Source organism: Coloeus monedula, assembly GCF_965178545.1.
Source record: "Coloeus monedula genome assembly, chromosome: 6".
NCBI classification, from domain to species: Eukaryota; Metazoa; Chordata; class Aves; order Passeriformes; family Corvidae; genus Coloeus; species Coloeus monedula.
In genome coordinates, this window is record NC_138786.1 from 47,384,178 (window position 1) to 47,408,750 (window position 24,573).

Consider the following 24,573-nt stretch of genomic DNA (forward strand, 5'->3'; position numbering starts at 1 on the left):
CATTCTGTTGGCAATATTAATAAAATGCAACCAGCAAGAATATGTAATACATATTAACATCACATTAATGGCAAAATGTGGCATCTTGTCACTATTACGGGTAGGAACTAATCTTCCTAAGTATTTCTTGGAAGATTTTTTTTTTGGTTGTATATCCCATCTACCAAGCTACATGCTTAGGCACTGTATGGAAATAATGGGAAGAGAGAGGGGAGAAAAAGGAAGAGTCTGTACTGCACAATAGAGCAGTGAATCTGCACATGTTTTGTTTGAAATTTGGGGTTTTATTTGTATACTGATAATATTTTGAAAATCTTCAGGAAAAGTGTAGGGGATCTTCCCACTTAAAAAGCTTCTTTTCCCCCTCAGGCTTCAATGCTAACAAATCCAGATGGCCCTTTCATAAATCTGTCTCGACTGAATTTAACAAAATATGCTCAGAAACCAAAACTGGCAAAGGTATGTAACTATTTTAGTTAGTGTTGTGATATCTTTTTCTTGTTTTCTGGTGTCATTGTAATGTAACTGTACATGGGATTGGGGATAAAAACAATGATGAACAGTGGTTTAGATACAAACTTCAAAACACCTTTTGACAGTGCTTACCAGGCTTGAAATTGAAGGTATGTCTAAAGAGGTTATGGTGAAAGTGTAACTTAGGAAAAACATTCATATATGAATAAATATTCCACTGGTAAATAACTTTGAACTGTGCATCTAGGAGTGATGAAGGGCAACTAAAAAAAAACAAAAGCCAGGAGCAAAAACCAGCAGAAGTGGTTTAGTGTCTGAAAATGTGGTTCTGTGTACAAATAGATGGCAATCCCAGCCTAAAAATGTTCACATTTGGATTTTTTCCTTTGCTTTTATGGCATGAGTTAACACTTTTTATATAAAAAGGTACCATTTTTTTGTTCCGAATACTTCTTCATTTTCAGTTAAGATCATCCGATTGATGGTCAATGAAACTATCTGACAATAGAACAGGTTTATCCAGGTTATCTGCCCAACTTACAGGTTTCAGCTCTGAGTGGCAGGGAGCTGAAAGTTGTGTGAGGATTCATCCTTCTGTTGCCTTTCAGTTTAATCTTTCCCCAACACAACCAGTTAGCCGTATGGTCGAACGTGTTTTCTGTGCATAGTGCATTCACAAAAACAACTGTTGGGCTGAGGTCAACAGCTCATTTTGCACGAGGTGTCAAGCAATTATCTCTAGGGGGCACAAGGTATCAAACACACTCTAGGGAGCTGTATTTGGCTCTCAGTCTAAAGGTGAACAAACCAGTATGAATGCAGTCTATTTTGAGAAACGTAGCGGTGAACACTATTAAGAAAACTAGCAGTATCTAATAATGTGCTGGTGGAAATTAGCTCTTCCAGTCCAAAACTTTGGTTAACGGTTTTTCATAAGCGACCAGGAAATTTCTTTGCTTTTTAAAGCCTGATTTCAGTGTGGATTTCAAAGGAAGTAAATCTTGTGTAATTGCACTGTGTCCTTCACCCATTGCTTGCATCGTTGTCCCTTGGCCTTGTAACCAAACTAGGCAGAAGAATAGGTATCAAATATAGTAAGTTCTAGTCTGGTGAGGTAATTGAAGACTTCCAGACTGTCATCTGAGGGTAGTTACAAATCAGTTCTTTATCAGTGCTGAAAAAATACTACATGCTTTTTGTCCAGTTATGTCCTTGCTGGCAGTCAGCCAGCAGACACATTATTATAAATCCATTACAGTCTGGAAAACAGGGGGAATGTAAGAAACCTGGGAAAGATTAAGAAACACAAGACACATCCATAAAAACTAGGCTTAGTTCTGCTTGAAGACAGCTAGCTTTTAATTGTGATTGGTAACTACATGCTATTTAAGTAGGTAGGTTAGCTTTCAGAGGAAATATTCTCGACAGGGGCTCTCAGGAATGAGAAACATACATATTTTTAACAATTTTGGGTTTTAATTAGCATTTTCTGTGGCAGATTTGTCTTCCTTCAGTTTCATATGAAAAGAGGCTTAAGCCAAAAAATGTAAATCAACAGTTATAGAAACATCCATAGGCAGCAAGTCTACTTGTCAGTATTACGAAGCTAATACATTATGACATTAACATTTCACACAGAATGTAAGATCTAAGTTTAAATTTGGAGCTACATGGATTTATAACTTTTTTTTTTAACAAAACAGCATTAAGGCTAAAGCCAAAGCAGGAGACTGCACTCTCTGTTAAGAATAATTGATCAAAGTTTTAAAACTTCTTGAGCTGTCACCTCTCCAAGTGCATAAAGGTGATAAACCTGGCAGCTACTGAATTCACATAATTAGCCACTCTATTCATGTTTGTATATGAATGCCTCCTACATACTTCCTCCTTATGTGTTTGCAGCCTCACTGTGTCTTTTTTTAAGTTAGATTACCTGTCTGAGGTTTTCCAGTGCTTTGAAGTATACAGAAATGTGGCTTCTCTTTGACTAGCATTAGCCATGTTAAAGACTATCCCAGGAAACACCATAGTAGACGTAGAAGGTACCACTTGTCACCAGAGAAAGCCTCTGGTAAATTCCAGTTAGCAACTGTTCTCTGATATGAAACAGAAAGTTTTATCTTTTTTAGCTTGTGGATTTTTAATAGACTTACTAAGATAACTCTAGATATTTTTATCCAAGTGAATGTTCAGTCACTTAAATCCTTTTGAAGGTCAGAGTCTGTGCATAACAGCAGTAAATTCCTCATGCCAGCCATGCAAGAAAACATCTTTTTTGTCACTTTAGATTTACACACTTTAGTGAATGCTTCTCTGTTATTGAACTAGAGGAGAAAATGTTTCACTACTTCTTTATTGTCTATTCTTTTCTTACATACCTATTCTAAGCTCCCTATAAATGTGTTACTATTTATAATTCTTTAATGTCTTTTAATCATCTGTTCAGTGTCTTTTCTGACTGAAGCTAGAAAAGTAGGTTGTGGTTTATTTTCCTCACAAGATACTACAATTCATTAGTAATTCTCTAGTTTCCTGAAGGTAAATATTTTAAGAATTTTGTCTTAAGAAAATCTGGCAGAAGGGTCATGGAAGCCCTTAGGAGACTGAGGTCTCGTTCTGTATTTCTTTCCTCATGGGGCAATATTTTCTCCTTTTTTTTAGAATGAATTAAACAAATTTAGAAAAACGTTCTGTTCTTTTGAAGCAATTAAGACCTGGGATTTGGATGCAGAAGAAGGTTCAACTCAATTGAACCTTGTGTTACTAGCACCTGTAATAGATTTTTGGGAACAGAGGCTTCCAGTCTCCATTTATTTATCCAGTAGCTTTCAATGTCATTTTAGTCACTGAAAATGCCGCCCCCGTTACCTGATATATACTCATCTAATATTCTAGTGCAGAACAGCTACAAGGTAGTATGACTTAATTAGCTTTATACAGGAGGAAACAAAGCTGCAGTTATTTTTTCTGCATAATTGCCGTGGGCTTGTAAGCAGTTAACCACAGCAGGGCTGATGCGTGTGACTTCTTTAAGCTTTGGTATTATGATGGTGTGTTTGAGTTTCAGAAGCACAATATTATTAGCATTTATTTTATCATTTTCAAAGAATTTTTTAAAAGAATTTTTTTCCTTTACAGATCCCAAAATACTGTAAAGCATAAAAAATTTTTTCCCCGAAGGCAAAGTTTGCTCAGCTTGCATTCTTAATAAAGCTATGTTTAATTTCAGTAGGTTTAACACTATGTAAGCAACTGAGCATCCATTGCAAAAAGCTTTTTTTAGAATACTGGTTGATTTTACAGTTAAAAAGTCATGAAAATGGTACCAGATTCTTAAATATATATTCACTTTCAAGTTATAGCTGCTTTTTTTGTTTTAAAGTGATGTTAAGCACCAAAGATAAGAGGCAATTCCACTAATCTTTTAGCAACAAATTAGGAATTAAGATGTTTTCCTGTGATGACAATGTAGCGCATCAACAGTTTTTGTCTATTGGAGTCTTAAATAAATGTAAATGTCAGCATTTGTTATGTGTGAATGTGATTGTTTTCCCAAAGAATTAAATTCTACCTAGCATAATCAAGATATTCTGTATTCTTCTAAAAGAATATTACCAAATTTTCTCTTCAAATATGACAGTGTTTTAAATATTCTTCTGACAGGCATTGTTTGAATATATCTTTCACCATGAAAATGACGTAAAAAATGTAAGTAACTCATATGTTCCTTTTTCAGATTTTATTATGTATGTCAGTACTCTGCTAAACTAAGGATGCAGGGAGACCATCACAAGTACAGAAGTGAAGCATTAAAAGTTGTTTAAGCAGGAGAAATCCTTTCTTACAGGGGTGATAATTTGGAGTGATAATTGGTAAATACCAAGATATGGATTCCTATCTTTTTTGAGAAGCAAAACATTCTAATTCTTAAAACTGGGTTCCTCATCTATCAATATGATAAGGTCTCTGAATGTAATGAATTCGTGTTCATGGAATTTACTGAGGCCTGAGTCATAGCTGAAACTATGTGACAGGTAGCTGAACTGCCTAGAAATTTCAGAGTCCTGAGGTTTAAGTTACAAAAGACTGTCAATTAAGAGAAGAAGGTGAAAATACCTGATAAAACAGGTACTGTTGAACATCAATTGACATTTTAAACTCCTGAGATGATTGCTTATGCATTTGGGTGAATAGAAAGAAAATGTATTTGGTGAAAATACATAAAAATAAAATATCAATAGGACTTTGGATACTTCTTCTAGAAATGTAAATCTGTAGTGCTGAGGTGTTTTGTGATATCAACACAAAGATTATATTGTCCATACGATTGTCTGTAACATTTCTTCTTCAAATATCTTCCTAATTATGTTTTCCCTCTTAACCTATCCAGATTTTTTTTCTATGGTTCTTATGTTACTGCAATGAATGGGAAATATCAGGTTTGGGTACATATTGTTTAAGCTTTCAGAAAGAGATCAAGATTGCAGAGGTTTTTTGGCAGTTCATCCAGGGAAAGAATCTCTTTATTCAATTAATAAGGTGTCAATATTATTTCATCGCTATATTAGATATATGCACCCAGTTGAAATGGAATCAAAATGTCTGCTTCAAGTTTGTTTGAAAGAAGTTTATGTCAATAATGCATAGTTGACTAAACAGTTATTGAACTTTCTGCAACACTACTAGCTGGTGTGCAATTAGATCTGAAGTTAAACTCTCCAGTTAATGAATAACACACACCAAAAATGTTTTGCTGTTGTTGACATAGCACATAATCATTTCCAAATGTACTGCTATGTGAAGCTTTTTAATCTAGTATCAAATGATTATAGTTGTACACTGTCAATTTATTGCATAGCATTCTTTTAAGAGGATTGAATTGTAATGCACTATTAATCCAAAATACCATTGAAACAGTAAGTGCAAGTGTCAGAAACGTCAGAGAGAAATAGAAATTAACATTTACATATCCAATAGTGAAAATGAAGGATGTGCCTGGGTTTTAGCCCACTAGTAATTAAAAATCTATGTTTGTTACTGAAAATCCAGTTCACTAAGAATAAAAGGGTCACTTGATACATGTGCCTACACTTTAAGGACACGCAGGATCTGTAGGCTAGACATAGATACATATAATGCAAGTAATTTTCCAAGAACTCCAGAAAAAATTGGAAGATGTTTTTGCACTGTACTGCATGTATTTTGAATTCCTTTCTGAGAATCCCAAATCACTGTCTTGCAGGAAAAGTTCTGTCTATATTATTTTACCCACCTGAGCTGTTTGAATAAATACCTGTAAGCAAAGAAGTGTCAGCTTAATCACCACCATTTATGGTGTAATGAGAGGGAGATCAGTGTTTAGTTAATGATTGCATCTTGATGGAAAAAAATACTGTTGTGAATTGAATTCACACTTCACAGAACGAGGTGTCTTTATAATGTAATGTATATCTCCGAAAAGAATTTTTTTAGCTGTTCAGTTTGCTTTCTCTCATTTGCTTTCACTGACTCTTTTCCTATGTGCTTTCTACACCATTTGCAATATAACTCCATTCCTCAAAGTGTTCTCCCTTCCTTTTGAACCTCATTTGCATTAATTTTTCTTAAACAGAAAAGAAACACTTTAATGTCTGCTAAAATGTGGCTGCATCAGTGTGCATTCACCTCTCCTAGCAATGGTATTTCCTAGCAATGATAAATTCAATATCTTGCATCTCCCTGAGAAGAATTTGGTCACTTAGGGCTCATCAGAGAAACAGCACATATGTTAACTGTTTAAAGGTTGATTTGGCTCTTGCTTAATCACTTGTTAGAACATTCACGGACGTCTCTTGCATCTTTGTATTACCTGCTGCTGTGTGATGTGAGACATTCTTAAAACCCAACATTTTCTGCATAAGATGAGGTGAAAGAGCTTGAAAGGCTTGGAAGCCTGGGAAATTGACTTAGTTTGAAAAGTCTTTACTTTGGACTTTCTGCATGGATAGAGTAGCAGTTCCTGCGGTTTTGCAAATAAAACACAAAGCAGTAGTGACAATATCCTTTCTTTGTCACTGTGCTGAACTGGAACAGTCTGTACTGTTCTCATCTGCATTATTATTTAAGAAACAAAGGCAGTTTTATTATTTATCTTCTGTTTTATATTCAACCAGTATATAGAAAGAAATAAAAAAGACTCAGCAATTTCAGTTGAGAAATGTCATTAATCAGTGTGCATTCAACTGGATAAATAGTGCTAGGAAATTGGTTCAAATTAAAAGTAAATACATCTGTAATCTATCAGTTATCAGAACCATGGGAATGCAAGAAGAATGTAGGAGCACTGAGCTTTTCAGCACTTGAAAATGTATTCAGAAGTCTTTCATCTTATGTAATGAAAAATTAAACACTTGTCTGAAGAAAATACTATTTACATATCCATTATTGTTCTTGACGTGTTTCCTTTTGAACACATTTACTTAATAACTGACTTTCTGTACTCCTTGAGCTATTTCTAAAGGTCATTTCATGGGCTAAATGCTGTAAGAGCAGGGCAGTTTCAAAGACTTGTCCAGGAATAGTTCTGCTGCTACTTTTTTCAGTAGACCATGACATTGTATTTTGCCATTATTCACAGGTGGGTAATGATGATAAAACACTTTGTCCTGAGGAAGCACAAAGATTGTACAATATATACTTGTGGCCAGAACTCATGACCTCTCATTTTTCCTTAGTTCTTCTCAATACTTTGTAGTTTATACTCTCTGACAGAAATCTATTTAAAATGGAATTATATTACATCTACAAAATATAGAAATCCAGAAGACACTCACCAAAACGAGCTAAATTGACTATGGCTAATGTCATTTCCTCAGCTATCTTATAGACTATCTGGTGTTGATTTGTCTACAAATAAGACTTTAGTCAGTAATTGTTGCTGGGAAAATTACTGCCATTCAACAGCACATGAAAGAAGCAGCAGATGCTCACTATTGTTTCCATCTATCTAATTTCTTGGCACATACAATACTCAGTATGAAATTGCTGTTTCAAACAACTGTACATTTACCAATTTAATTTTGCAATACAATAGTAAATTGCCACAACTGTGTTATAGCTGGTAGACAGTTTGGAAGTCTTAATTATAATACACTTTAGCTAAGGAAAGTAATGGTAAAAAAATGAAACTCAGAATCATGCTAAATACAATTAAAGAATCTATATTAATTTTCATTCTTTAAGAAAAAACTCTTTTTTTGAAAAAAACCCAGAAAATCCACCAAGTTCAGGTTTTTTAACAGTTTTATTTGCACAAACATAAGAACTGAGAGTAAAATAAAATTTTTATGAAAAGCTTACCAAGGTTAAGACTGTTATTGAAATGGACTCTGCATACTTGAGTATGCTAAGTGCTCTAGACAGTAATAACTTCAGCTCATCAGTATGGCCAGATAATGAGTTATATCCTAAAGTTTATTAAAACTTTCAGGACAAGCAGTGTAGATTTTGAACTGATAGCTGTATTGGAATCAAAAAAGCTTTAAAGGACATACCAGTATCTGCCAATTCCAAATCCATCCTGTTTTTCCCTTCCAGTTATTAATATGACTGCGCCAACATTCAGCAATGCACAGGAGTGCAGGATAGGCATATCACTACTTCTATTATAGATTGGGTTTGAATTAACATGTTGTGCAGATTGAGCATTGATTTGTACCCAGACTGCAATTTAAAACCCAATGTTTGCAGCAAACTGAAATTTAAATATGCTAGCAGTTGGTATTGACATGGCAAGTTGAAAGCTTTTACTTTTAAAAGACTGTTTTAATCCAGTTACTAACATTTCAAGGGCCACATTGTCAAAAGATTTTTTTTGTAATACCAGCAGAAATTGTTAACTATTAGCATGCACAAAGTCTTCTCAGCAAACACTTTTCAGAAGTATTTGTAACTTTGGTATTTTTTGATTGAAGTTATTGTAATTGCTTGTAAAGTATCAGAAACAGGATCTTCCAACTCCTTTGCTTTCTCTTTAATCGGAAAGTATAAAAATAGGATTGAATTTCATAAACTAATTTCAAAGTGAAGTCATATTGTGTTTCTTGATGTTAGCAGAAGATTCCAGGAAGAGCTCAGGATCTGCACCAACAGAAGCTACTGAAGTTACTGTCTACTGAGCCTGAAGCAGTCTTAGTTCCCGTTTTCCAATCACAGCCAAAATTGTTAGCCTTGCATAAAATAGTTACCAGAAGTAGTTAGGGTACTAGAAAGAAACCTGAATGTGTAGCTACAGAAGGGATCATTTTCTGAAACTCAGTCCTCCTTCTTGAGGCCTTGCCATCAGAGATCTCTGAGGAAAGCTCTTTGAAGCACAGTATTTGCAGTATGATCCTTACTCCTCTGAAGTGGTTGCTTGTGCTGCATTAGTAGCAGTTGTGGTATTTGACAGTCGCACACATTGTTTATACATTTGTAAATGCAATAAAAGTAACCAATCTTTTAACATCAACTACTTTCACAGATTTTCCAGTACTGGGACAGAATTGCTTATGTACCTTGATATGAAAGGAAGAATCTGTCTAGAAGGGAATCCAGCAATTTCTGTCTTGAAGCAAGCTTACTCCCCATTGTAGTTTTAGCATCCAAAGGCCCTGTTGTGCAATTTGCAAAGACATTAAGAAACAAAGGGCAACCAAGATAAGAGCTGCCATCTAACGCCTTCAAGGATTCCACCTGACTTGAAGAAACAGTGAATTCGGAGTTGTAGGTTTACCTGAGTTTTCTCTCTCCTGTCACAGAGGCAGGGAATGACAGCTGTCTCTTTCTCTTAGGGATAGCACTGATGCAACTACTTATCCTGAATTGCTACAGAAAACAAATTATTCTTTTTCACAAAGCCAAAAGAGAGCAACTTGTCTAAATTGTCAAAGCTCCAATGAGTTTTCTTCATAATGTCAGATCTAAACTCATTGACTACTTGCAGCCTCATTTTGCTAGCAGAAAGAACAGGGATCCAGCGTAGGCATAGATATCACTAAACTGGGCTCTTACAGCATTTCAATATTCAGATTAATTTCTCCTGGAATTATTTGTTTCTCTGCTACTGAGTAACTGGTGCACAGAACTTTTATATATTGTTCCTAACAGATAACTTGTTTCTGACTTCTTTGGTCTGCAAAATGTTTACCAAAAAAACCCACACAAGAAAGGTCGATTCTTTGTTACAAAAATACTGTGTTAAAGCTTTTTACCCTACTTCTGATGATATCCTGAAAATATAACAAACATAGCATGGCTTTGATATGTTCTGAGACAAAATGAAATTGAAAAAAAAAAGAAACACAAGTGCTTCTGTGTTTGGTTGTGGTACAGAACAGACATATATTTGTTTTAAGAGAGGTGTTGAAATTATAGCTAAAACATGAAAGGCCATAGATTGTGGCTGTGGTGGCTGATCAGAGCACATTGATTATCTTACCTGCTTTTCCAGTATACCAGACAAAAGAGATTTTAGACCTCCACCATCTTCAATAGATATCTATTTCTTATAATATTTCTCTGTTTTTCCTGTAATAAAATAATTATTTGCATTATAGACTTTTTATAGGAAGAAATATTTCTTACTGTACACATTTGAGAGTTTCCAGAAGTGATGGCAACCTGATATTAGCAATGAGATGAAAATTTCTACAGTATTTCAAACTTGCTGAACTTACTTCTTTATTTCAGTTTATTTTTGCTTGCTTTTAACAGCTGTTACTGAACAAGGATGGAAAGCTTGGAAAAAGTGTTTCTACTTAAACAAATAGTCAGTATATTCTGAAGTGGCACTGCAGGAGTCTGATCAAATTAATTTTCTATTTTCTCTTTGATTTAGAAGAAGCTGTTTGCATTTCTTATTTTTATAGGGACAAATAACCCTTTCAGCTATTTTATGCACTGAACTATAAAATAATAAACAAAAAGCAGTGCTTCCACCTCAAGTTAACTGGACTTTGTTCAAAATTTTATCTGTACAAAAATTTTTACAGTGTTTTCTTTGTGTAAACATTGATGGTATTAATTTTAAGATGATGGGTTTGTTTTGGAAGGCTCTAGATTTGGCAGCCCTTGCCACTGAGCATGCACAATTCAAGGACTGGTGGTGGAAAGTCCAAATTGGGAAGTGCTACTATAGGTAAGCCATTGTTCATTTCTTCTGTGGTGAGTGAGTGTGAGTACAGAACCCGTACTGCTGGGTGTGTTGTGCAATGCTGAACACAGAAATAGCTCAGAAAGTGTTTCATAGGAGAGTGCTGTGCTTACAGTTAAATGTCCTTTAATGTAAAAGGAGACCACTGCTTGAGGTAAAGGCATCCATACTGAGTAAATGAATTAGTTGCAATTTTGCCTTTGTTAATGGATTTTAAAGTCATTATTTGAAAAGTCAGTCAATAAATGCAAAGAACTATTGTTACAACAGACTACATAAAATAAATATTACAGTGTTAGTTTGAGAAATAACCTGTCATTGAGGGCTTCAGATTGATGAAATATTACAGAATAAAATATTCATGTTAGACCCTTTTTTCCAGAATTACATTGCCCAAGAAGTACCAGTTAAAAATATGCTGAGGCCTCAGGCTGGCACCCCATACGCAAGCATCAAATCAGAGTAGGATAATGAGAAATACTAGCTAGTCTTAAAACAGCTCCCCACCCTTTCCTTCTTCCTGGGCTCACCTTCACTCCCTATTTTCTCTACCTCCTCCCTCCCCAGCAACACAAGGGGACAGGGAATGGAGGTTGCAGTCAGTTTATCTCTGCTGCTCCTTCCTCCTCAGGGGAAGGACTCCTCACACTCTTCCCTTGCTCCAGCATGAGTCCCCCACAGGGTCACAAGTCCTGCCAGTAGACCTTCTCCAGTGTGGGCTCATCTCTCCATGGGGCCGCAGGTCTTGCCAGGAGTCTGTTCCAGGGGCATCCTATGGGTTCACAGCCCCCTTTGGGCATCCACCTGCTCCAGCATGGGTTCCTTCACAGGCTGCAGGTGGATCTCTGCATCCTCGTAGTCCTCCATGGGCTGCAGGGGCACAGCTGCCTCACCATGGTCTTCACCATGGGCTGCAGAGGAATTTCTGGAGCACCTCGTCCTGCTCCTTCTGCACTTACCTTGGTATCTGCAGAGCTCTTCTTCTCACAAATTCTTACTCCTCCCTCTGCCTGCCATTGCACTGTTTTTTCCATTTTTCTTAAATGTATTATCCCTGCATATACATTATTCCTGTGCTAATTATGGAGGCACTACCACCATCATAGATGGGCTCAGCCTTGGCCAGCTGTGGGTCCATCTTGGAGCCTTCTGGCATTGGCTCTGTTGCACATCAGAGACATGTCAGCTTCTCACAGAAGCCATCCCTGTAGCTTCCCAGCTACCAAAACCTTCTCATGCAAACCCAATACATAAGCTTAGAGGTCATTCATTATGTTCAGGATTTTTATAAATCATGTTGTAGACACTAATGCATCCAAGCAGGTACATGGACTTCCAGGATCCCAGAATACCTTATCTCCCCATTGGCTGTATTTCTTTGTTTTAGCTGACTTGTTCTGTTTGTGCTTTGCATTTCTTCAGCAAGTATGTGCTCTTTGGCTGAAGGAAACAAAAGGCAATTTGTATGAGAAAGTGTACTATTTTCTGTTGCTGAAATTGCACAGTCCTCTTTAATTTTTATTTGTGTAGCTTTTATAGATTACTGCAAAACATTTGACTGTAATTATGCAAAATAAGTGCCTTTGAGATTAAATAGACTTCTATGATGTTCATTCACAGTGGAGAGTATTTGTCTGATCTTTGCCATGGGTGAGAAAATTCTGGTCTGAATCAGTATGGGTAGAGTTGAGACATTAATTGCTCATTTTCTACTGTCTGTTCTAAGAGCAGGAGGAAGTCCTGTGAATATGAGTACGTCATTATTCACGTAGCACCAGAAGGCTGCATGTATAAGAGGGGGCCAAATTTCATGGATTTGTCTTTTTCATAGTTTAGAGTGGTTGTTTTGTTATCTTTATAGAACGATATGTTTTTTGTTAACATGCACACAAAATATGTTATCTTAAAGTGTGCTTTCAGGCAGTTTATATATGATTTAGTGTGCACTGCGTCATTATTTAATAAGCTTTAAAAAAACAAACTAAAACAACCCCGACAAACAAGTACTTTCTTTATGTATCTGTTCTCTCTTTAGGTTGGGATTATATCGTGAAGCCGAAAAACAATTTAAGTCAGCCCTTAAGCAGCAGGACATGGTTGATACAATCTTGTATTTGGCAAAAGTAAGTCATAGATACATCATTGTGTTTAAAAGTGTATGATCTCCATGCCTGAGGCAATACATGCTAACAGTTACAGTGGAAGTAGACAGTTTACGAAATTATTTTAGAGCTCACAGATTTCACAAACAAGATAAAAAAAAAAAGTCCTGTGTTACTGGATTCTTTGTTCTAAACTCCAGTGAGGATTATGGAGCTAAAAAATTGGAGTTGCAGTATGAATAACAGTGTGGCTATATATGGTCTCCTAGGAAATTAATGCAATAAATCTGTAAATAAAGAGCAAAGCTCAAAATCCTAGTTTCACAAGCAAAATCAAAACAAAGTGAGCTTAAAGGAAGCAATCAGAGACCTTGAAACAGGGAATGTTCTGTCAAAATAAAGGCATTAAAAGCTTCAAAAGAACAAGTGGCACAGCCGAGTCTCAGAACTACTTGTTTACCAGGATACACATTATATTCTAAACATTTTCTAAGACATTCAAGAAAAGGTGGCCTATGAGAAACTAAAACTGCATTTTTCTGCATCGTGTCCTAGGAGATGGAACCAGTTGCTCTTTATCAGTTCCCCTTCAGCCAGCTGTCACAGGCCTGTCCAAAAGTCATCACTGGTAGTGGATAATTCAGATATTCATATATGCTTTACATTTCTTTAGCAATTTCTGTTTTGTACTTAAATGATCATCATTGCTATCTAGAGACTTGTCTTCAATACTGTGCTTGAAGTTCATTGACCTAGTTAAGCTTAGTAATTTTAGATTCCTGTCTCTACCACGAGTCATTCTGCAAAATACATAGAATCACAAAATGGTTTGGGTTGGAAGGGATGCCAAAGATCATCCAGTTCCAGCCCCCCCCCCCCCCCCCCCCCCCGGACAGGGATGCCTTCCACTAGACCAGGTTGCTCAGAGCCCCATCCAGTCTGGCCTGGAACACTGTCAGAGATGGGGCATCCACAACTTCTCTGGGCAACCTGTTCCAGTGCCTCACCACTGTTAGAGTGAAGAATGTCTTACTATCTAATCTAAACCTACCTTCTTTCAGTTCTAAGCCATTCCCCCTTGTCCTGTCACTACATGTCCCTGTAAAAAGTCCCTCTCCAGCTCTCTTGTAGGGTCCTGTCATGTACTGGAAGACTGCAATTAGATGAACAGCATCCTTCTGTTCTCCAGGCGGACTCAACTCTCAGCCTTTCCTCCCTGGAGAGGTGCTCCATCCCTCTAGTCATCTTGCTGGCCCTTCTCTGGACTCGCTCCACGAACTACACAGAATTATTAAATTGGCAGAGTAATTGGATTAACAAATAGTGATTCATTACAGGAGATTTGCATCCCCCCACATCAGTACTAGCTTATGCAGGAATTGCATTTGATCTTCTGCCTCTCACTCTATAGACCAGCTTGGTCAAGTATAAAACATTGCACAGCATGATTTAGTGACTGTCAGTGGACAGGCGATAGAATAAGGCACTGAGATATAGCTCAGTCTAACAGAACTGAAAAAATCAGACTTGAGTTACGCAGCCATTAAAAAAAAATAAGGTTGCATAAAGTTCCATGGAAATATACTGATACTATGATACTAGTTAGTTTTGTTTATATTCATTATTGCAACAGCTATCTGGGTTTTTAAAAATACTTTATTGAAAGCGGTGTCTCTCTGGAAATGTAATTTACAAAACAATAGAAGTCCAAAAGAAAAATTAAAAAGTGGGGGTCTTTAAAGAAGTCAGGACCTGCTGAGAAGTTACAAAGTATTTTATGACCTAGAAGAGCTAGAAATGGGATATTTTTACAAGAGATAAGAGAGAGAGACCAAAAAGAGAATGGAGCCATTCTGCTTTTAGTATATAAACCATAATTACTATAGCTGTAGTACTCTTAAAGAGCGGGTCTTCCCACAGCAACTGCAAGTAGATGGAAATTGCCTCACCTGTTTTTTAATTTCTTTTGCCACTTACCTAGAGAGTAGCTCTACAGTATGCAGAGATGTTGGACAGTGTGGTATCACACTGGATATGGGAATTACATAGTGCACTACTGTGGCTGTGTGGTCTTAGCATCTGTAGTGAGTGCATCTTCGGAGTGAACCTCCAGATAATGCAGTAGAGCAGATTTAAGTCATTAATGCTCAGAAAACATACTTCATAAACGAAGATAAAAATATTTTATAAAGAGCAGATCTAGGGGAGTTTCCCACTGTCCATTTTTAAGCTGGATGTGTCATTCATGGTTAATGATGTAATTAGTGCAGTTCTAGTCTACTAAGCACCATGCCCTCCAAAACCCTTGCTCTTTTATAGATTTTCACAAGAAGGCATTAGTTTTCTAGCTTAATACAGGAAATGTGAATGGCATTAGCAGAAGGAGTGTAAAAAATGCCTGTATTTTTTTCATTTTGCCAATGATCAACTGGGAATGGCAGTCCCTTTCTTGGAAGACAGTCACAGTTGACAGCTCTGACAATTAAGAATGTCACTGAGTGGTCATAGGAAAGAATTCTTTGCAAATGTCTAAATGTCAGCAATATATATCTATGGGATTCAAAAAAACAATGTACAGTTTTGATTGTTGGCAGACCGAAGTCCGTGAAGTTCAAGGGCAAAAGCAGAAATCATGGTTGGAGGTTTCTCAGGTGTTCATTTAAGATTGATCCTTACCTTATATTTCATCACAAAATGTTTGTATTAGGATACCAGTCACAGATTATTTCCCTTTTTTAGTGGTATTAAATATTAGCAGTAATACACTATTTCTCCAACAAAATCCTTTTCCACTCAGCAGGAGATAGATAAAACATTCTAGTTTCCCAAAGCATATGTGCAGGGTTTTTCCCTTTGCTGTAGCTGTGTTTACCATACCCCACAGCAGGAGGGCTTTACAGTGACAGCTTCAGAGGTGGTCCCTATCAACACATTGCAATACATTGGATGCCCAGTTCTCACACAATTATTATCCACATTGCACATTTTCATAATTAAAACAGAAGCCATAATCACAGGGGCAAAACAGCCCTCTTTCCATAGGATTTTATTGTTTGTGACAGGGGAGGTTGGTTGAACAGTAAGGAAACTTGAAAGAGTTGCTGCTCTGTGCAGTGCAGTCTTACTTGACTAAGTAAAACATTTTGATATTCCAGCACTATCAACCTGAAGATCCAGTTCTTTAAAGCCTAAACATAAGTTTTTGTAAATACATTAAACAGGGAAGTATTCAGATGATAACTTCACCTTAGTGTCGAAGTATATTAATATGATAATAAATAATAAGGTATTTTAATTAGTAACATTCAAATTAATAATGTATAGATGTATGAAGTAAGTTTAATTATCTTAAGTAGCCTATATAACTTCATTACACAGGTTTATTCAGTATTCACTCCATTATTTTCCCAGTATTATTCATCATCTCAGCTAATGGTTTACTACATAAATGGAGGTGTCATCCCTTTTTTTTATTTCCCTTGTTAAACAGCAGAACGTGTATAAAAGTCAGACGTTTGACATCTCTATGCACTTTTTATTTGCTTAGGTGTATTTGCGCTTGGATCAGCCTGTAACAGCTTTGAACCTTTTCAAGCAAGGGTTAGATCGATTTCCTGGAGAAGTGACTCTTATCTGTGGCATTGCCAGAATCTATGAGGTATGCACCCACTTTGCAGTCCTTACAGTGGCCAAATTTAGCTGCTTGAGCAAGAAAAAAGAGTCAGTAGTTGAATATAACTGTAAGGTCATCAAAAACCAGCTGTGCTGATAGTCACTGTCACTAATGCAAGGCAGGTAGCTGTCCACAAAGGTACCAAGGTAATGTCAGGGGAGCCCTGCAGGCTTATTTGTTTCAATGGTTAATCACACCAGTGAGATCCCATTTGCCCTTGGCATGCAGAAACAAGTCCACATTAAGTCAAGTTGTCCAGATGTTTTTCTTGCAGCTGGGGCTAGTTTATATATATTTCATCATTCTAAAACTGCTCAAGTCACCAACTAGCAAAATTAAACAGCAAAATAGTTCATTTGTCTATGTTGTTTTTATTAGCACTATATGTTACCATTAGTTTCTGAGAACAGTTAGAATGTGAATGTTTCTCAGTTAGGAAGTAGATGTATTAAGTAGGATTAGTTTTAAAGTAGTTTCACTTTAGCTTGGTAACCATGTATTTTGTATTTTAAAGTTGTGTATTTTCATGTCAAACAGTGGACTTAATATTGTTTTTCACTGAAAGTTGGTAATGTGCTATTCCAGAACAAATGTTAAAACCAAAGTAATGAATTTTTTTTTTCTATATTCATGCTTGGCATTCTATCCTGTTCTCATCATTCTCATCCATCATAAGCCTTAATCCATTTTCATATTAAATCCTTTTTGTCCTTCAGCAAGGAGGAAAACAGCTGCATAATTTTTGGAGGCTTTTCTTTCTGAATTGTTGAATAGTTTTAAGTATGGATATTATTTTGCAGAACCATACATAGTATTGCATAACCCTGTAAGGAATTATTAAAGAGCAGCATATATTTGATAGGATCTAGTTTTGCACTGACACCTGAGTGCAGGATTATCGCTTCATTAGCAAAGATTTGTACTACAACACAGGGCTGCTTTCATTGCACAGACTCACAAGTGGAATATATGTATCAGGCATTTTAATCAGAGCTTTTCTTCTCTGTCACTAACTGTTGACAGTATGAAGAGTTGTAGAGCATTTTTGGTTTAAAAAACCCCATAATTTTTAAAGGGACTGCTTTATTACTATTTCCTTTAATCACAAGAAATCTTTTTTTTTTTTTTTTTTTTTTTTTTTTTTTTTTTTTTTTTGTAGCTAAATACACTGCTGAGGTTATATAAAAGCTTATTCTTTAATTATGTTGGGACCACATTGTATCTATAGCACACAGGTAGAAATTATTCCTGTATAAACACAGGAGCAAGTTTGATCTTTTAATTTTTTTTTTTCTTGTATGGGATAGGGTTCTCAGGGCCTTGCACCCCTAAGAAACAGTGCACTGTCATTTACAGCAGTGAGTTTACCCTAATTCATCTTCCAAGTAGCACACATCCAAGTTGTATATATATATTTATATACAATACAGTTCTCTTAACTGGCATATCCTAAGTAGTACAAGTTTTGGTAAATTCATGATTCCTGTTTTCAAAGGCACATAAGAGATCTTCATATGCAATTATATTCTTGTTTGTGTTCAGAGCAATTAATGAGTTGATTTAAAAAGCACTGAAAATAAATGAGACATTGACTGGGGAAGTAAGTCTGTTCTATATTACCATACTGGGAAACTGACTGGGAAACAGTTCTGGGTATCACAAGGCATTGTGCAAGAAGGGGCAAATGTCTATTGCACGTGGTGCTGCTCCAGCATGGGGCCTCCACGAGGTCACAAGTCCTGTCAGTGAACCTGATCCAGTGTGGACTTCTCCTCATGGGGCCACAGGTCCTGCCAGGAGCCAGCTTCAGCATGGACTTCCCACAGGGTCACAGCCTTCTTTTGAGCATCTGCCTGCTCCAGCATGGGACTCCTCCATAGGCTGCAGGTGGATCTCTGCTCCCCTGACCTCCGTGGGCTGCAGGGGCACAGCTGCCTCACCATGGTCTTCACTACAGGCTGCATGGGAATCTCAGTTCCCGTGCCTGGAGCACCTCCTGCCCCTCCTTCTGCACTGACCTTGGAGTCTGCAGAGTTGTTCCTCTTGCACATTCTCACACTTCTCTTCCTGGCCACAATTACATCTGTGCAATAACTTTTTTTTTTTCCTTTTTAAATATATTATATGTTATCACAGAGATGTTACTACCTTCTCTGATGAGCTCAGCCTTGGCCAGCATTGGGTTCATCCTGGAAGCAGCTGTCATTGGCTCTGTTTGACATGGAGGAAGCTTTATCAGGCAGCTTCTCACAGGAGCCACCCCTATAGTCCCCCTTCAACTTCCAAACCCAATACAAAGGCTGTCTCTTTTTCTAAAAGTAAAAACTTAGTAAGTGTCTTAGTAGTGGCATAGAGTTAATTTCAGGTGCAAATATTACTAATAAATTAATATTTAATATTCCTCTCAAGGATGTGTGTGTTGCTTGTGAAGATGCCAAACAATGGTATTGAATGGTACAATCAGAGAACTTCAAGAACATATGTAATTGATCTCAATTAGGTACAGGGCATAGATAAAGTACTCAGTAGATTAACATTTTAATAAGTTCCACATTAAAAATAGGTGATAAACAGTAGAAGTAATTGGAATTTTTGTCCAATTGTTTAGGAAATGAACAATATCTCCTCGGCTGCAGAGTACTATAAAGACGTCTTAAAACAAGACAATACCCATGTGGAAGCCATTGCATGCATTGGCAGTAACCATTTTTATTCAGACCAACCCGAGATAGCTCTGCGATTCTACAGGTATCTGTGCTTATGGAGAGGGAGGGAGGGGGAACAGAATATGTGGGAAGGTAATATAAGGGGTTGATTTTTGTAATGCAGAAAAAAAAATTTATTAGGAGATAGGCATGGGAGGATGAATGAGCATTTGGACAAATATCACCGTAAAATCAGTTTACTAACTTTCATGTCTTCTTATACAGCAATAATTACATTGCTACAAACTTGTAATCATTACATGAGAAGTACGTAGAAATATCAACTGATGCCACGAAGATTTTTTTTCCTTTTGTACCCCTGTTATACCTTTTTACAACTTCTGTATTCTCAGTGCTTTTTGACTACATTCCTGGACTTGTTTGTCAAGCTGAGAGACTAAACATTTTAGAAGCTTTGTAGCTAGGGATCAGTGTGCCCCAGACCCCAAGGTCCTCTCCAGAACACATTCTGTAAACTAAGATAGAACCATCCAGGGGAAGGTTCCTTGGGGAGGGGGACTCACTCAAGCCTCTTATTGGGGAATCTTTGATAGATATGCTAATTAGTAAAACCTATAATGATATACCAGGTCTTTTGGGGGGGTGCATTTTGTGGGGTGCATTTCAGTGCATTTCACCTGGACATGTGCACCTAAGGATCCTTAAAATAAATACCAAGGTAAAATCCCTTTTCCCCTTCTAACCGTGTTTGACTCTTGATTTTAAGACCAGGAAAAGGCATCAAACAAAGATTATCAAAACAGTTACCATTCAACTAATAAACTAGGAAGGTTCTTTCACAGCATGAGGCAGTTTGAAAACAGTGGATCTTACTGTCAACTTCAATTGCATACAGAAGGCACAAGGACTTCCTATTTAGCCCTTACTCCACCCAAAGTGACCAGGAGTTGTGACCATGAAATCCCTGACTTGGAACATGGGCTGGTCTTCCTGTGTGTTTTACTGAAAGCAGTGAAAAGATGGTGTTAAACACTGCTGCTTGATTTTTATTTCAATGCAGTCAGAGTGCAAAGGAGCCTGACCTTCTCTTGCTAAGAGCAGATTAAGTCAATAAGAGCACTACCATCACATTTCTGTTGGACTTGAGCTCTTCTGTGCTTTAGGTTCAGAAACTCACAGTCATGCTGCAGACAGCAGCCCTCTTTTTCCCTAGCCCTATAGCATTTCTGTTTTTCCTATAAATATTAATAAACAGAATTTTTATAATACATCTCCATTTTAAATGACACATGAAACAATATCGATGTGAATCAAAATCTGAGTTATGCTTGATGTGTAAGATTAATGTAGATTCACATCTAAACGTACTGTTACTAATTAGATTACTGAAGGACAGGAATCAAGTGAAAAATTGAAGTCTTAAAGAGTTTTATAAACTGCAACAAACTACAGCTTGATTGATGTCGAGGGATTGGAAGGATGAGACAGATAAAGTCTGCTACAGCTCTGTCTTACAGTAAAGTCAGATCATGTGACCCAGTCAAGAAGACAGAAGTTACTCGTTTACACAGACTGTTTTGCACAGTTTGGATTCTAATACAAAATACCCTGCACTGCCCTTCATGAAGCTACCAAGTGTAAGACTATAACACCTGTTTTTTATAGGGAGAAAGCAGGAGAAAACTTTGTCTTTTAGAGTAGAACCCCTACTTGGAATTAATGAAAAAAATAATGAAACAAGTGTTTTCTTTCAACCTAGACGGCTCCTGCAGATGGGTGTTTATAACTGCCAGCTCTTTAACAATCTGGGCCTCTGTTGCTTCTATGCCCAGCAATATGATATGACACTGTCTTCATTTGAACGGGCACTGTTTTTGGCTGAAAATGAGGAGGAGACAGCAGATGTGTGGTACAACTTGGGACACGTGGCTGTGGTATGAAAAATATTAACAATCTTTCTGCATAAATACGATTTATAAAAAATGTAGGGAAAAAACTAGGAAGGAGTAATTTCCCTGCTTGGAAATACAAACCTGATAGTGTACAGGATAAAGTCCAGTACAAATGGAATGTTTATTTGCACTTCAGTAGGGAAGAAGCAGCAAGAGTAAAAAACTCTGTACTTTACAGAATGTGGCTTTCTCCTGCTAAAAGATGCTCGCTCCCCACTGTCTTTAACCTTCCCATCTTTCTAAAAATATTGCAACGTATACCAGTCCTTGAAGGCTTTGGCTGCAAAACAAACTAATCTGACCAAAAAGAATGGAATTCAAGATATTTTTCTAGGAACTGTTATTTGTTTTACATGGAGCATTAGAACAATTCTCTTGTCCTAAAAATACACATTCAACCCCAAGTAGCCAATACTAAAGCACTAAGTAGGCCATAGTTGAGAAGGTATGTTCCTCTGTCTTAGAGGCAGCTATAGAAATATTGTGTAGTTGTGTGATAAACCTTGTTAAATTTCTACACAGATTTTGTTAAATTCTTGCCCATTTTTGCAGATGTTCTTCAAGAAGTTGCGTTAGATTTCTATTTAGCTGCATGCCCAGAATAAGTTTGCTGAATTAAGTTTTTGACAGCTTTCTAACATGAGTTGTCTTCAATTGCTGATAATGATTTGAGTCAGAAATACAACTGTTTGTCTTGCTTGTACTGCAGCTAGGATAAACACGGTAACTTACACAGCCTAAAACATTGAAATTTGAACTGATGTGCCTGTATTTTTCAGCATTTGTCACTTTTGATGTTTAACCTGATGCTGTGTCAGCGTCACTCGTAACACTACAGTAGTAGTAGTCAGCTGCTCCGTCTGAGAAGTGAATCTCCCTTAAGTGAAGTATGTGTAGAGACAGACAAGCAAGATGACTTCCTCTCTGGAGACATCTCAGTTTTTCTTACCCTGCTATAGACAGTAGCAGATGCGTAATCTTTAGATGACACTTTAATCATCTAAAAGTTAAATAAGATGAAGTGAATATCACTTGGAGCATGGAATTTTGTGCTGGAGAGAAATGCTTCCGTCTAGAGAAAGAATAAGGAAAAAATGAGAAGATCTGGAAAGAAAGCACATATGTTTCTGATCAGTGTGTTTTTATTGTAATTTGCATGCCATTTTAGTACTTCAGGTGAAAAGATACTCCAGAAAACAGATGCATGTTGTTTCCAACCTTTTCACAAATGAAAATGCAGTCTTACTTTTAGGGCATAGGAGACCTGAATCTGGCTTACCAGTGTTTCCAGCTAACATTAGTCAACAATAACGATTATGCAGAAGCTTACAACAACTTGGCTGTGCTGGAAATGCGAAAAGGTCACACTGAACAGGTCAGTGCTGAATCTCAGCCTAACAGAATGCTTCATTTAGCCTTTTTGTATTTAACAAATGTCATTTCTCTGAGGTGGAGGCAACATATGAATGTCTAACAGGCAGAAAACATGAGTAACTATTATACATGTTTCAGTGTAAGCTTCATATGGTCATGCCATTTCCCATTAAACTGCTCATTCTTTGGCATATCCAAGTGAATCATTAAAGACGAGCAAGGTTTACAATGGCTTTGCAGTTGTTGAGATTTTTTTTTTTTAATTGATACCCAAAGCAAACCCCATGACTTTGTAAACACCATTTAAATGACAACTTTGACTGTATATTCACTTTATTAATGTAGATAACATACTTTTGTTGGGTGGCAGAAGAGAGCAATCATTAGCTCTTGAAAGTTGGGGTTTTTTTAGCAAGGAGATTGCTTTAAAATTTTGTCACTGTATTAGTTTGAAAGCAAACCAGTGAGAGACTCGAAATCAGAACTACAATTTAATAGAAAAATTAAAAACAAATGCAAAACACTGACAGAGCCAGGATATGACCTGACACCCCGTCAGGCAGGGTGGTGGTAGCAGTCTGATTAAATGGTGGCTGCAGTCCTCCTGAAGTGATAGAGGAGGTTCTGTTGAAGCAGTGATCCTGTAGAAGGGTCTGGTCTTCTTCTGAAGGTCCAGTGGTGGTTATGTAGCTCTTGTCCTCTGGAAACCCAGTAGGTGAGGGCTCATTGCAGTGTTCCACACCTGCTATTTTATCCAGGTAGGAATGCTTGGTTCCTCCCCCTGGGTGGAGCATCTCACAATGGGATGATGTAATTCTATGAGTCATGCAGTGGGGCTGGATGGCCCATTAACAGAAGATATCTCCTGGAGGGAGTTATCAGGGATGTGTCATGGAAGAGATAAAGAACCCTGCCCCACCTGGTTTTAAGAGATGGTGATAGAATACATACTTTTGGTTATAACCTAAGACAGTCACAAAGCAGCAGGTTCTTGATAAATACCTCTGCATCAGAAAGCTTGGTGGTTCATCTTACCTAATGTGAGTATACTAAGCTGTATTGTGCTTAGGTGTATAATTGACATGCATGGTGGATTAAATGTAACCATTTTTATACACATGCAGGGAAAATGAATACGTGGTTTTGGACAGTTTGAACTATTGTGGGCTTGTTTTGAACCTCATGAGAGGGAGCTAATTTGATGGATTCATGTATACCTCACAGAGCTACAATAAATTATAAAGACTTGATAAGATACCTTCTTATAGATATATGACCTATAAGACTTGTAAGATACCTTCTTAAAGAGCAAATTCTCTTAGAGAGAAGTTAACTTTATTCAGATAACCTAGCAATTACCATGGAAACACTGAAATGAACCCAGGACTGGATGTTTCCAGTGACAAATAAACTTTGGGTTTAGTTTCAGTTTCATAATCAGTAAGTTTATAGACATTTAATTCCGTAGTGGAGCATACCTAGCACTGTGGAATCTTTCCATTAAAATAGCTTTCTGTCCACTCCAGTTTTTAGGTTAAAATTTTCAATTTTCTTCCTGTATCACACGTATAATTAAAAATTGAGATCATCTTGGCATTAAAATTATGCACAGAAGAATTTAAAAAGGGATGATATTTTGCTTATCTTGGATTTTATTTCTCAATGTTCTTTCAACTGTTGCATGTACTGAGATTTTTCAGATGTAGGGAGTTTTAAAAAGTTCCTAGCTCAGTCTTACCACAGTTTACAGTTACTTTTGTTTTTAAAAGTTTTGGAGTTTTCCCCTTTAAGTTCTCCATTTTTTAGGAAAGTCTTTCACAAGTGGGACTTAATTTTGTATTGGATTTACAGCACACACTCTGATCTTAGTTTATTTTACTTTTTTATGCCTCTATTTTGCTAGTGAGAAAAAAACCCTAATTTTATTAAAATGTTTGACTGTGAAAGCTGTCATTTATATGATAAAATTTATGGTTTCAGGGATGCTTAAGACAGAGCTGTCAGAGACAACAGATAAATACATCAGGGTGTTCTTTAAATAATTTGGGGTTTATTTAATATACTTGATATATTCTCTCAGTGTTTAAAAATGAATTGCTTAATTGAGTATGTCCTAATAATTTTTTTTATGACTCAACCAAAAGTCTTTATTCATTTCAAT

At 36.8% G+C, this 24,573-nt stretch overlaps 1 protein-coding gene across 1 annotated transcript in view; it reads left to right on the plus strand.

Annotated features, from left to right (window-relative positions):
- Positions 1 to 24,573, plus strand: part of TTC8 (tetratricopeptide repeat domain 8) — a 45,602-nt gene that overhangs the window by 18,560 nt on the left and 2,469 nt on the right. Inside the window, exons 6-13 of the mRNA XM_082284195.1 lie at positions 370 to 459; positions 4,138 to 4,182; positions 10,545 to 10,630; positions 12,681 to 12,768; positions 16,295 to 16,405; positions 19,029 to 19,168; positions 20,846 to 21,020; positions 22,291 to 22,413. Coding sequence (XP_082140321.1) covers positions 370 to 459; positions 4,138 to 4,182; positions 10,545 to 10,630; positions 12,681 to 12,768; positions 16,295 to 16,405; positions 19,029 to 19,168; positions 20,846 to 21,020; positions 22,291 to 22,413 — 858 coding nt within the window. The remainder of the gene's footprint in view (positions 1 to 369; positions 460 to 4,137; positions 4,183 to 10,544; positions 10,631 to 12,680; positions 12,769 to 16,294; positions 16,406 to 19,028; positions 19,169 to 20,845; positions 21,021 to 22,290; positions 22,414 to 24,573) is intronic.